This window comes from Ruditapes philippinarum, unplaced genomic scaffold (assembly GCF_026571515.1).
Source record: "Ruditapes philippinarum isolate M1 unplaced genomic scaffold, ASM2657151v2 ctg391_1_1_1_1, whole genome shotgun sequence".
Lineage (NCBI taxonomy): Eukaryota > Metazoa > Mollusca > Bivalvia > Venerida > Veneridae > Ruditapes > Ruditapes philippinarum.
Window position 1 is genome coordinate 145,756 of NW_026855204.1, and position 13,968 is coordinate 159,723.

General features: G+C 31.6%; 1 protein-coding gene and 1 long non-coding RNA gene across 2 annotated transcripts in view; both read right to left on the reverse strand.

Moving 5' to 3' along the window:
• Positions 1 to 3,275: 3,275 nt before the first annotated feature.
• Positions 3,276 to 8,068, reverse strand: LOC132742486 (uncharacterized). Its single transcript, XR_009627434.1, has 2 exons — positions 3,466 to 8,068; positions 3,276 to 3,420 (listed from the first exon to the last, which is right to left on the reverse strand). It is a non-coding gene; the product is annotated as an uncharacterized LOC132742486 (long non-coding RNA).
• Positions 8,069 to 8,079: 11 nt separating this feature from the next.
• LOC132742484 (probable Na(+)/H(+) antiporter nhx-9) overlaps positions 8,080 to 13,968 on the reverse strand; it is a 49,443-nt gene continuing 43,554 nt past the window's right edge. The window contains exons 12-13 of the mRNA XM_060730923.1: positions 11,585 to 11,662; positions 8,080 to 9,219 (exon numbers count right to left, since the gene is read on the reverse strand). Of these exons, the coding sequence (XP_060586906.1) occupies positions 8,363 to 9,219; positions 11,585 to 11,662 (935 nt within the window). The 3' untranslated portion in view covers positions 8,080 to 8,362. The remainder of the gene's footprint in view (positions 9,220 to 11,584; positions 11,663 to 13,968) is intronic.

Consider the following 13,968-nt stretch of genomic DNA (forward strand, 5'->3'; position numbering starts at 1 on the left):
TCCGTCCGTTCTCTTTTGTGTCGCACGTAACTCAAAAAGTATTTGACCTAGAGTCATGAAACTTCACAGGAATGTTGATCAGCATGGGTAGTTGTGCACCTGGGTATTTTCGTCTGGATATATTTAGTATTTTTAGAGTTATTGCCTTTGACTTTGTAAAAGTTTGCAATTTTCAACTTGTGTCGCATGTAACTCAAAAAGTATTTGACCTAGAGTCATGAAACTTTACAGGAATGTTGATCAGCATGTGTAGTTGTGCACCTGGATATTTTCGTCTGGATATTTTAAGTATATTTAGAGTTATTGCCTTTGACTTAGTAAAATTTTGCAATTTCAAACTTGTGTCGCATGTAACTCAAAAAGTATTTCACCTAGAGTCATGAAACTTTAAAAATCACAGGAATGTTGATCAGCATGTGTAGTTGTGCACCTGGGTATTTTTGTCTGGATATTTTTAGTATTTTTAGAGTTATTGCCCTTGACTTAGTAAAATTTTGCAATTTTAAACTTGTGTCGCATGTTACTCAAAAAGTATTTGACCTTGTCATGAAACCTTACAGGAATATTGATCAGCATGACTGTGTAGTGGTGCACCTGGGTATTATCGTGTGGATTTATTTAGTATTTTTAGAGTTATTGCCCTTGACTTAGAAAATTTTTGCAATTTTCAACGTGTGTCGCATGTAACTCAAAAAGGGTTTGACATAGAGTCATTAAACCTTACGGGAAGGTTGGTCAGCATATTTAGTTTTGCACCTGGGGTTTCCTTTGTGGATTTATCCGGTATTTGTAGAGTTATTTCCCTTGACTTAGTAAAAACCGTTTCATTATGTTGTTATTTGTTCCTGAGTGCTTGAGTTACAATCAACCAACTTTACAGGAATAATGATCAACATCACTAAATTACAGGAATAATGATTCACATCACAGTGAAGCTATGCACCTTGGACTTTGCATGCTGATTTTTTTCAGTTTTGTTAGAGTTATTGCCCTCGACTTACAGTATGATAAATTTGCAATTTTCAACTTGTTCATGCATAGCTCAAAAAGTATTTCACTTGTAGGCCTGAAAGTTTACAAGAATGTTGGTCAGCATGTGTACTTATGCACCTTGGGGTTTGCTTGTGGATTTATTCAGTATTTGTAAAGTTCTTGCCCTTTACTTAACTTAGTAAAAGATTTTTAGTTTTCAAAAAATATTTGACCTAGAGTCATAAGATTGACGACAGAACAGTGGCGCGGTGGGGGCACCCGTGTCCTATGAACACATTTCTAGTTTCCCCTAAATTGAGAAAATGGTTCCCAGCATGATCCAGGCCCCGTGTTCACAAAGATTTAAGGATCAGGATCAAGATCAGGATCAATTTGAAAAACTCTTTTTTATCCTCATAGATTAAATATTTAATATTAATTTGATAAAACTGGACTTGCAATAGCAAATTAATGAAATTTTAGAATAAATTTATTGTTATTTTTACAAGATACGGGCATTTTACAGTTGATCCAAATATTGATCCTGATCCTAAAATTGATCCTTATTTTGATCCGAATATTTTTGTATTTGTTTTGTTATTTGTTAATTTTATCCAAAAATAGTTTGATTTCTTGGCAAATCAGCAATTTTTTACATTTTGAATATTTACTTTTTAATTCTAGCTAAACACAATCAATTTTAGTAACATAAAACAATGAAAATAAAATCAGGATCACTTGATCTTGATCCTGATCTTTTCTTTGTGAACACGGGGCCAGATGTCTAAATTTTCATAGTAAAACTAGACTCCTGACTTTAGTTCATACAAATTTATTTTAGTTTGATTTTGTTGGAAGCTATAAGCTTATTGAAACACTCTTGAATCTGTTCCTGGTACCAACCAGTAGTATTAACAATGAATGTAAAGTCAAACGACTTGCCCGACAGGGTTTGAACCCATGCAGTCAGCAATCCTTAGATTACCAGTCCAATGCATTCATTAACCACTCTGCCAGGCCCACTGGTATGTGCAGTAAGACTATGTGACTTCATTGGATTATAATTATGTTAATAAATTACGTAATATTATGTCTTAATGATAACATGTATGCAATGTAGCTTTAATGTATTCATTATTGGTATATCTCTATGTTAATGTTGACTCTTATTTAAAACCATGTCCGTTTGTTGACTGTAGGATTATCTATGCCATAATCCTACTTGTCCAAACAAAGGAATTAATATCAGAAAGTATTAAATGTTCTTAAGTCAGTTGTTTGACAAATTAATACAAATACAAAACATCAACTATTGTAAACACAAACGTTTGGCAATGCTGCAGTCATATATCAGTAACCTGTCTAGGGTGATCCAATTTGATTATGTGATCCAATGGATATTATGCCAGAGATGAGATGCTCCGCCCACCGATTCACATGACCAGTTAGAAACATAACACCATATCGGATGGACATTGCAATTACAGTGGAATTATTACTGTATATTGGCATCGTCGGAACATGCGGGAACCAAATTTGCTAAACTACATTCATGCAAATGATGTGTATACATAACAAGTATGCTTCAGTTACTGAGGATGGTATATTAGATACACAGTTATTTATTTTATTAGCCCTTACAGTGTTGAAACAGAAACCTCAATCTTAACAGACTGGAGACTGGCTGGCCAAATTTCAATCTTTTTATTATTTTTTTGAAATTGACAGTTCCACTATAGCAGCAGGACAAGATCCATTTGTGATGAGGTTAATGTCAGTTTAAATCAGATTAAAATCAGTTCTAAATAATGCTATGCATTTAGAAATATGCAAGAAATAAAAAGATCTTAAGTCAGATTGGATTACTGTTTTTTGTTACTAGGAAATCTCAGACAAATGAACATCTTCAGGAGTCCTTCAACCTAGAGACAATCCTTCCAAGTTGGGTTGAAATCCAAGCAGTTTTTTTGTTTTTTTTAAAAAGACATTTTACTTATAATAGACGCACACATGTCAGTAGACTTACTCTGGAATAAAGAATATGTTGGGGTTTTCCCAGCTATAACAGGGTTACATACAAACTTTTACAGTTACAGCTCCGAAATAAAGTGATACAAGTCGTCTAATCTATTGTGAAGGGTAGTGCTCTGTAAAGGTATATGGTAAATGTTTGTTTGTTTCGGGGGATAAGCTTGGAAAAACCCACATTTGCTGAGTTTCGGATAACATCTATTGCTGTATGTCATCACATCAGATGCTGCTATGGCTTTGAAGTTAATGACAAGAAAGAAAAAACACTTACATAAGGTGGCAAATTGTTTATTATTTGAAACTTGGCATAAAATTGAACAATAATGATGATGATCTGTTTACATGATGTGATGTAAATGTAAAACAAATCTACATTTACTTCACAGGTACAACCAAGATGTAACTTCAAATGCAAATCTACATTTATTTTACAGCTACATAAATGTTATAACTCCAATACACATACATTTACTTCACAGTTACATCAATGTTATAACTCCCAATACACATCCACATTTACTTCACAGCTACATCCAAGATGAAACTTCAAATCTAAATAAACATTTACTTCAAAGATGTAACTAATGCAAATCAACATTTACATCAAAACTACATACAAGGTGGAACTCCCTTATAAATTTACATTTACATCAAAACTACATCCAAAAAGTAGTTTTAATGTAAATAAACATTTAACATAAATTAAGATTTACTTCATAGGTACATATACACGTGTATTTTGTTCTTCACTGTATAAATGTGATAGATGAGATAAAACATGAATGAAAAAGGATAATAAAAATTTAATTCCTCAAATTTTAAAACATCACAGCAAAATAAGTAAATGCTAAAAATCTTGTACATTAGTCAATATAATGTATAATTATCAATTAAATACATGATTATAAAAAACAAATCCACTTACAGCACCCTGTAAAAAGAATATGACATTAAAAATCTGATAGTCAAATTTGATTTTATAAAAAAAACCCATATTTTCTCACTTTGCTCATCATGTACATTTTAAAACTTCATTTATATATACAAAACTTCATAAATATTCGTTTATCTTTTTGAAAAAACCTTTAAGGTACACTATGGAAGCCTTTTTAAAAATTTTTGATAGAGTTAAAGGTGAAATAATTTTAAGTTTAGGATAATTAACAAGTTTTACAGCAGTTCTAAAATGTCAACCAAGGCAACAAATCTCTAAAATTACCTCGGTCTTAGTGGTCTCTGATAGATTTTCAGAATAAATTTAGTAAAAATTTTGTAGTAATGTTAACATAACAGAAAAACTACAATAGAGCAATCTATTGAAAGTATAACTGTAGAAAAACACTCATTGGTGAAAAGTGAGACTTTGTTAATAATAAAGCACAGTTTTGTTAAGTGCTTTGTACCGTCCCCCATCGATAGTTATGCTCCTTATTATTCACAGAAGTCAGGAAAGACAACTCTAGGTAGGGATTAGCTTTGAGCACCAATCACATTAAAATCAGGTCATTGTTTTCACTCTGTAACTTTTCGACACATAGGAAAGGGAAGTCTAGCAACAGTTAGGATATGATTTCAATGAGATTGCTTTGAGCACTGAGGAACGATTCAAAATATCTTTGTTCAATTTTTATAAACTGGTACATGCTGGTAAGATAACATTTATATTGAAGCACACAAATTAAAAAACATGGATTTCATTTGTTACTGCAAAATCATTATTATTCACGGGGCACTAATTTTCATGGATAGGTTAATCAATCAATGAATTTAAGATGCAACAAAATTTCAAACAAAACTTTAAGATTTGTTTTTGCATTACATTCATTTGCAATTTACATTAATACAAAATAGACAAGCCTCAAGTTTGAAAATACATGGTTATGTCTTTTGTGACAAAACCACAAAATTTTATGCCCACGAATTTAAGTGAATTTACAGTATGTTTCTCGCATAAATCTGAATTCTATCTTCTACAAAAACAACTAATACATATTACATTTACAGTCTACAGTACATTTATTTTGTATTTCATATAAATGAAAAAATAAAATGATAATATTTCTTGAAGTAATTGTTTTACTTAAAACAAGTACATGTCTAAAACTTGGGAGTATAGATGTTGAATAACCAACAAAAATGCTACAGAAAATAAAAATAACAATGGTGGTATTTTCAAATGGATTAATTTTAGTACATTTAGTGGTTGTGGTGTCCACATTGAATTTACCAGAGCACTGTTCAGCCACGGCATTGTTCCTGAGAAAGCTGTCAAATTGTTCACTAGTACTAGTTGCCTTCACTTATGCAAGAAACTGATTACTTCTGTACATGCCAGAGCGGAAGTACAGTGCAAATGACCGTAGAAAGGATTTCATGATCAATCGCAACAAAAGTGACCTGCATGTTTCAGGAATCAGACCCAGGTCTCCTGATTCACAGGCCAACACTCTACTAATGAGCTAACCGGATGACTTTAAGTACATTTGGGTCTTTCATATAGACAATTACCATGATCCTGCTATGGACATAGAAAATGCTAATATATTGTAGCACTTACTCTAAGTGTGCATATATGTGGTACTTATATACACACCAAAAGGAATATTAGTCAGAATCAACTAGGAATCCAAACTAATATTCATATTGGTGTGTATATTAGTGCCACTAATATACACACTAAGATTAAGTGCTACAATGTATTAGGGTGTATTCATTAGTTTGAATCCCACTAGGAACTTTTATGTGAGGAAGCTATTCAAATAACAGAAGGCCAGTGACTCTTTTTTTGTTACCAGCTTAATATAATACACAACAGGTGTCAGTGGCATGTTCTTGGATGTTTGGGGTTACCAGAGGTTTTCCTTTATTAATAAAGCTGGAAAATTGCCATATGACCTTAACAATGTCTTTGTGTCTTAAAACCTAATGAAAAAATGTTATGCACTATTTATATTATAACCATTTTGAATCTTACAGCTGTATTTTTTCTGGTATTGCAGTGGAAGGTGACACAAACAGTAGGAGTAATGATGTCTTAATGACCTTTGCCACAACATTGTGTTTACCTGACAATCCTTTTGGTGGGAATGATATGTAAATATAAATAATATATGAAGAATTGTCAAAAATTTACCGGTTTTACTGAAAAAATGGCATCAAAGGGAGACAAATCTCTTGAAAATATACATAAAGGAAAGTCTATCTTACCCCGTATTAGTCAAAGGGTTATCTATCCTGACTAGACTAGATTATATATAAATGATGAAACTATATATAGGCAAAATATTACAATAAATGATATAAAAAAACCCATTATTTTTCCCCGATCCGGGTTCCCTGGCTATCATATAACATTGTCTGGACTTTTTTGTTTAAAATTCAGGAAATTGCTAACAACTATGGTTGACTATTGTTGATATCTTTTATTTCCAGACTAATCATAATATTTCAGTGTTTATTCCACATTTTTCAGCATTATTATATTGCAATTTCTTCAGAAGATACAGTTATAAACAAATGTAAAAAGATCAAAATAGGCTATCATTTAACTAGTGACCGTTATGCACTAGAATCTCTGGTCCAGGTGTTGATATATTTAAATTAGAAACAAACATGATTGACAGCCCTATCTTACACTGACAATTTATACTGGATTAAGTTACACACATTATCATTATTGTGATTTATAGGACAATAAATGACACAAAAAACACCATAAAAACTGGTGAAATATCATCCAATCAAACAACTCTGACAAATCAATTACACCTATAATGTATTGTCTACACATAAGACGATGAATAATGAGAAAATTGAAATTCTTAATACTTAAGATATAACTTATATAAGTCTACCCATTTCCCCCACCTGCAGCAGTGCAAAGCAATGCATTTGTATTACTTTATTTCATTACGGTGTCCAAATTTTGTAATTTTGATATCCCTAAAATTGACAATGGAAAGTTCATAAAACAGAAGTTGGGCAAATCCATTTAAGAAATTTAGGTAAACATTTACAGGATAAAAGTAAAAATAGTGATACTAGTCATCAGTAAATACTTTTAGTTTATTCAAGACTGAGGTTATATCACCATATAAGTGAAAATATCATTTATATCACCACTTGTTTAAAATTTAAAGAAATGATAAAAAAAAAAACATCAAAAAAGTTATTAAAGTTTACATAATTATACAAGGTTGCCATAGAAGTGAAAATATCATTTATATCAACACTTGTCTAAATGAAATAATAAAAAAATTTAAATAAAATTGATTGTTTCAGATTACATATACTGGCTATTTGGTCATATTTGTCACTATAACAATTTCATTGTTTACAATACAAAATATAAAATAATAGATGGACAGTCGATATTGATATAAAAACATAAAAGGAACTACGGACAAAAAATATCTAAAAATTAACCTACACATTCACAAGGAAAATTACCAGTCGAAATAAGGGCCATCTAAAACATGCATCATATTCTCCACAGCTTCAAAATAAAGCCATACAAAAAATGAACAAATAAAATGTATGACCAAAACAATTGCATTTTATACACACAAAAATTGCATTTTTTTCTCTGACTAAATTTATGAAAGACATAAAATAATGTTAATGCTTACGAACTGTCCAGTTCACGTTCAAAGTGAATCTAGAAAAACAGTGACAAAAGCCTACGATATGTCACATTAAGTCGACATACTCAATTTAAACACGGTAAACATGCGAAGTACAGTATGTAGTTGTCTAAAATGGATTTACAAAGGTTTTTTCCCCCCGAAGATTTGAATGTTTGTGAATCACTTTTATAACCAAGATTTTGTTTCATTTTTATTTTAGTCAAATATTTACAATCTACTTTGGATTTCAACAATATAAATATGAATCTTTTGATGGCAAATGATTTAATTACGAGAAGATTGGCATTAAACATCTAAATAAACAGATTACCTGAAACATTAATATTTTACCTCTATATAAAACCTCAAGGTTACAAAAGATTTTGGTGACAGGGCCGGTAAAAACTTTTTTTTAGTTTTTTTATGAGATTGACCCTGCAGATACAAGAATTTTAAATAAATTTCTTTTTTTATCATATAAAAACTTTTATAATCAATACTATGTGAAGTATAATTTTTTTTTGTTATGTAATGGACTAGTTGTCTCATGATAAGATAAAACGTACTTACATTGCATACCTATACTTCATAAACTGAGCTCAAATACATGTAGGCCATATTACACCTGAACCATAAATAACATTTTCATAAATAAATGGCAGAATATATATAATTTAAAAAAAAAATGAAATACTTTGAGTTTAAATTATTTAAGACCTAAACAAAAGCCGTCGTTATCGTTTTGTATTCATTGCAAGATCTAACTCGTACTCCAGATCTTCGGCGTTATCCAGATTATCAAGACCGCCATCGTCTTCCTCGTCAGCATCATTCTCTTCGTCATCGTTCGCTTGTTTCAACCACTCTTGAACACGACTTTTTACACCTTCGACAAATGCTAGTTCTGATAACATTGAGTCAGACTCGTTATGACGCTCAATATCACTTAGACCACACTTTTTCTGAAGGGGTTTCCAGTGTTGAAAATCTGGAGCAGACGCAACTGCAGTCAAATGAGCAACATTTTTTTCTGAACTATTTGATGAGTTGATTAATTCAATTGTGGGAACTATCACATGATGATGTTCCGGTGCTTGTTGGGTATGAGTGGAATGTAACAAATCGTCAGATCGTGCACCGGTTTCAATAACCATTGGTGACACCTGAGGACAGTCTTCTAAGTTACTCCAAGGTGTCGGGAAATAGTTATCACTAGAATTAACACCATTACATTTACATGAATCTTCTTCGTCTTTATCGTCATTTGATGGAAATATAGAGTACACAGTTTTATGATAATCGGATGGCCTAGGTATAAGAGTTGTCTGCGGAGAAACATACGGAGACCCTGTCTCCGTTATATGCGAGTATGATAAATTGTTAACCCATGTTGGAACATGAGCAATAACTGGTTCGTTGTTAGGGACACTGTCTGCTAGATGGGTGGGGGATGGGTCCGTGCTGTCATTCCACGGTAGTGTTTTCTCAGCAATGGTTTCTTCAATGGGTGATATATCATTATTTGTCGAGGGTTGTGGGGAGACATCATTGGTGGTAGAGAGATAAAATGATGTGTCGTTAACGGCAGATTCTGCAAATACAAAAGAAACAAAATAAAAACCTTGGTGATTATTATTCCATAATTAATCTTACTAAAGGCATAAAAACTTCTTATTGAACAATACATGTACTAAAAAAGCAATATAAATAAAACAAACATTTAACACATGCTAAGAAACAAAGTAAGACAAACTGATTTATAACAAAATTAAACATTTTTACATTTACACGAGCAGAAAATAATTCTGCACTCAAATAAATATACGCTGTATAAATCATCTATTTCCTGATACAAATGAATACTCCGATATAGTTAACATGAAACCAAACTAACCATTTCACCATTTTATTTAACAATCTAGCAAAACTACTCCTTAATTATTTCCTGGAATATTATCTCCAACCTTTGTCGTCATATTCACATATTTATATAGATATCTGATATCAACCATCATTTTATACCTGGTTTTAAAAGAATGCTCTGTGAAATTCAATGCAAATTAAGCCTGCCGTATTTATGAAATTTCTGTGAATGCAAAGCGTGCTGTATTTATGAAATTTCTGTGAATGCAAAGCGTGCTGTATTTATGAAATTTCTGTGAATGCAAAGCGTGCCGTATTTATGAAATTTCTGTGAATGCAAAGCGTGCCGTATTTATGAAATTTCTGAGAATGCAAAGCGTGCCGTATTTATGAAATTTCTGTGAATGCAGTTTGCCATATTTCTTGATGGTCTGTGAATGCAAAGCGTGCCATAGTTCTTAAAGTTGATGCTAACTATGGAAGCAAGGAATCTGTTGAAGTTGAGGCAACACTAGAGTCTGCCTTAATTTCTTACTGATATTGTTAAAATAAATATTTCATTTATATGAATGCTAGTAGCAAGAATAACTTATGTCCCCACATATAGAGCAAGATTTTGACTGTTTGTTGAAATGTTTATTTTTCTTCCCTTTCTATAAACAGCTACATTTATAAAATATATACAACATAATATAATATAATAAACTTTATATATTATTATAAAGACAAGAAAATGTCATGTAAGGATATAGAAAATACTGAAGAGCAGGAAAAACTGTGAATAAAGAAACTGATATTTCATCACTAATCTACTAAGGTAAATGAGGTTTCTCCGATTATATAATAAGGAAAATATTACAATAAAATATTTTCTACCTTGATAAGCAAAATTAATATTCATCTGAAGAAAAAAGTGTTAGATCTATTTTTCAATATCTCATGCAGTTATTATACAATAATGCATATGATTTTGTATACATGTATATTATTAGTTATAAATATTTTTGATAGTTATATGGCCTTATACAAAACGGTTGTTGGAAAATATAACCTGAGTCAGTAGGCCAGGGACATATTGCAAACAGCTGTTTGTATATGGTCATAAAGCCTGTAAAAAATATTTGAGCCGTGTCACAACAAAACCAACATAATGGGTTTGCGACCAGCATGGATCCAGACCAGCCTGCGCATCCACGCAGTCTGATCAGGATCCATGCTGTTCGCTTACATACCCTATAACAAGTAGAGAAACTGATAGCAAACAGCATGGATCCTGATCAGACTGCGCGGATGCGCAGGCTGGTCTGGATCCATGCTGGTCGCAAACCCATTATGTTGCTTTTGTCCTGACGCGGCTCATTTATAACAAATTTATAATACAGCAGCATCTTTTTCAGGGAAAAAATTGAAATATCCTCATTTACTTACAACAGCCATGTATACTATGATTTGGTATCCAAATGGTCCTACATATAAAATCTAATGAAGTATAATCTGTTATTATTATAAATGTTTTACTGGACTGAAAATAGTAGATCTTTAATAAATAATTCATAAATATCACTATGGTAATTGACATATTGTACTCCCCCTCACATCATTAATACAATATACTTTGCTGATTTATTTGATATTTAATATGGTGGGAGTTTGATGAAATATATAATTATATATTAATTCTCAAGTGAAAAACTTAAGTGCTGCATTTAAATAGCTTAGAATTAATATATAAAATTGACTGTTCTTCATGAATGAGGAATGCATTTTACATCATAATGAATTATTTCCAATCAAAAAAAGGCAAGCTAGGGAATACTTGAATTTATTTGACTGTTAGTAAGAATAAGCAATATCATAATAAACAAATGCATGTAAAGTGTATAATAATTGTACGTAACTCAAAGCAAAATCCACAAAACCAAATATTCGTTATTCACATAATTATATTAGCTACAAAAGGAAAGCGAAATAAATATCATTTACAGTTATTAGTAAAACATACTGTTATTTAAGATGACGGAAGTTTTTAACGAAGGTTAAAAAAAGAGGAAGCTGTCAACGAGGGTTAAAAAACTGAGGGTGAAAAATTGTACCTTTAGTGCTTGTTGTAAAATTGATTGTCACAGCAGCCAGATCACTATCTGATGTCATGCTATCTGAACGATTGGATTCTACAATGTAAAAATGATAACATATTATAGTTAAAACAAGATCATCAAGTAACATAATGTACCTATCTGATAACTAAACTGTTTGTACCGAATGACCGATCTACTATTATGTATGACTTTCATTTAAACCCTAAACTTTTTGAGTTTTATTATGGACTTGTCTATATTTCATTTTTGGGACTGACAATTATCAATTATAGGGTTATAAAGATGAAAATTCAAAGTAAGCCAGCAAATAGTGTAGAGCTGGTTCGACTGTGCGGGCCTGCAGTCTGACCTGGCTCTGCACTGGTCGCAAAGGTTTGACACTGTCTGTTCCAGCAAATTAAGTGTTTACCTTCGTCAATAAATATTACATAAAGTTAATTTTTTTTACAGTGACCATCATATCAAGTTAACTTTTACGATTACCATTTGAGCCGTGTCACGACAAAACCAACGTAATGCATTTGCGACCAGCATGGATCCAGACCAGCCTGCGCATCCGTGCAGTCTGATCAGGATCCATGCTGTTCGCTATCAATTTCTCTACCTGTTATAGGGTTTGTAAGCGAACAGCATGGATCCTGATCAGACTGCGCGGATGCGCAGGCTGGTCTGGATCCATGCTGGTCGCAAACCCATTATGTTGGTTTTGTCGTGACGCGGCTCATTTTATTAATCACTCTATTGGCTTCAGCAACACAGCATGCAATATTTACTAAAGCTCGGAATTCATCTCTTCCTCGTGTGATAATGCTTAATGGTTTTTATTTTTTTTTAAATCTTGATATGACCCAGTTGAAGTATTTAGTTCCACTAAGAAACAGATTTTATAGCTTGAATGTTATGATTATTATTACATTGTATGTAATAAAACAAAAATGTGCCAGTATTAAAGTCCTATAATGTAACTATATTTGTTCAAATTGCATTGAACACAGTGTACGGTGCGGTGTGTTATAAAAAAAATAAAATTTTTGCAGGCATTAAAATAAGTAAGTTTTACCAATACAAGTGTGTTTTAACATAAAATCATAAGATATGCAACGCAAATTATATCAAAAAGTTAACTTATTTCATTGAATTTTGACGGCTACAATTCATCGTTTAAGTTTGTCATTTTTTTATAAAACAAGAATCCAACACAGTTCTCTAACCTTTAAATCAAAATCAGCACATAGTCATTTTGTCAGCAAGATTTTAACTGGATAAATATATGTAAAAATATTGTCCATTTTTTATGCATATTGTCTATTACAGATGCATATTGTTTTAATTGCAAGTGCTGGTTATAGGTGTTTTAAAACTATCACAACGCTTTCCTTATATTTACAATTTGGCTAATAGGCTTACTTCGATTAAAATTTTAACTTTTAACGATTACCATTTGAGCCGTGTCACGACAAAACCAACTTTGCGCCAGCATGGGGTCCAAACAGCCTGCGATCGGATTATTTGGTCCAGCTTTTCATTACAAACCCTATTTAAAAGTAAAGGAAAATATGGAAAAGTTGGGCCCATGTGCCAGTAGGTGGTTGGAAGTTCGAAAAAATTATGTTGGTTTTTGCAAACCCATTTGCATTTTTCCATAAATCCAATTGCCACCACAATTCCCAAAAAAGGTTTCAAACATAAAAATAAAATTGTTTTTATTTAAAAAGACAAAGTTCTTACCACTCATTAACCACTTTTCAAAAAAGGAAAAAAAAATAATTTCTAATAAAAACATTTTTTTGTATCATCTTTTTTTTTTAAGCCCCCCAAATAAAAACATGGGAGGTGATCAAATTAATATTAAAAAAAAAAAAAATTTCTATATTTAAATTTTTGGGTTTTTTTTTTTTGTCGGTTAACAAACAATTTCAATTAAAATTTAAAATATTTTTTTTTTATACAATTAAAAATTTTTAAGGTTTTGATTAAACCAAATTGGGCCTCTTAATAGGAGGGTTTAAACAAACATTGTTTTATTCTTTCAAAGCTTTTCCACTCTTACGAAAAAATTTCGGGTTCTCTTTTTTGCCTGCTTGTGCCCGGAATAAGACAGGGGAGGCACTTTTGGTTTTCCCCCCAATAAAGGAAAACCCAAAAGCCTTTGGGGTTTTTCTGCAAAATAACCCCCTTCCCCCACAAAAAAAAAAAAAAAATTTTAAGAAAAAAATTTATTAGAACCATTTTTTTCCATTATTCAAAAACAAATTTGCAATTACATGAAAAAAAGACACCCCCAATTTTGGGGATGGGTTGAAAAAACCAGACCTTTAAATTTGTTGTTGTACAAGAAAATAAAAATTACAAAACCAGTAAGTTTTTCTAGTCACTTT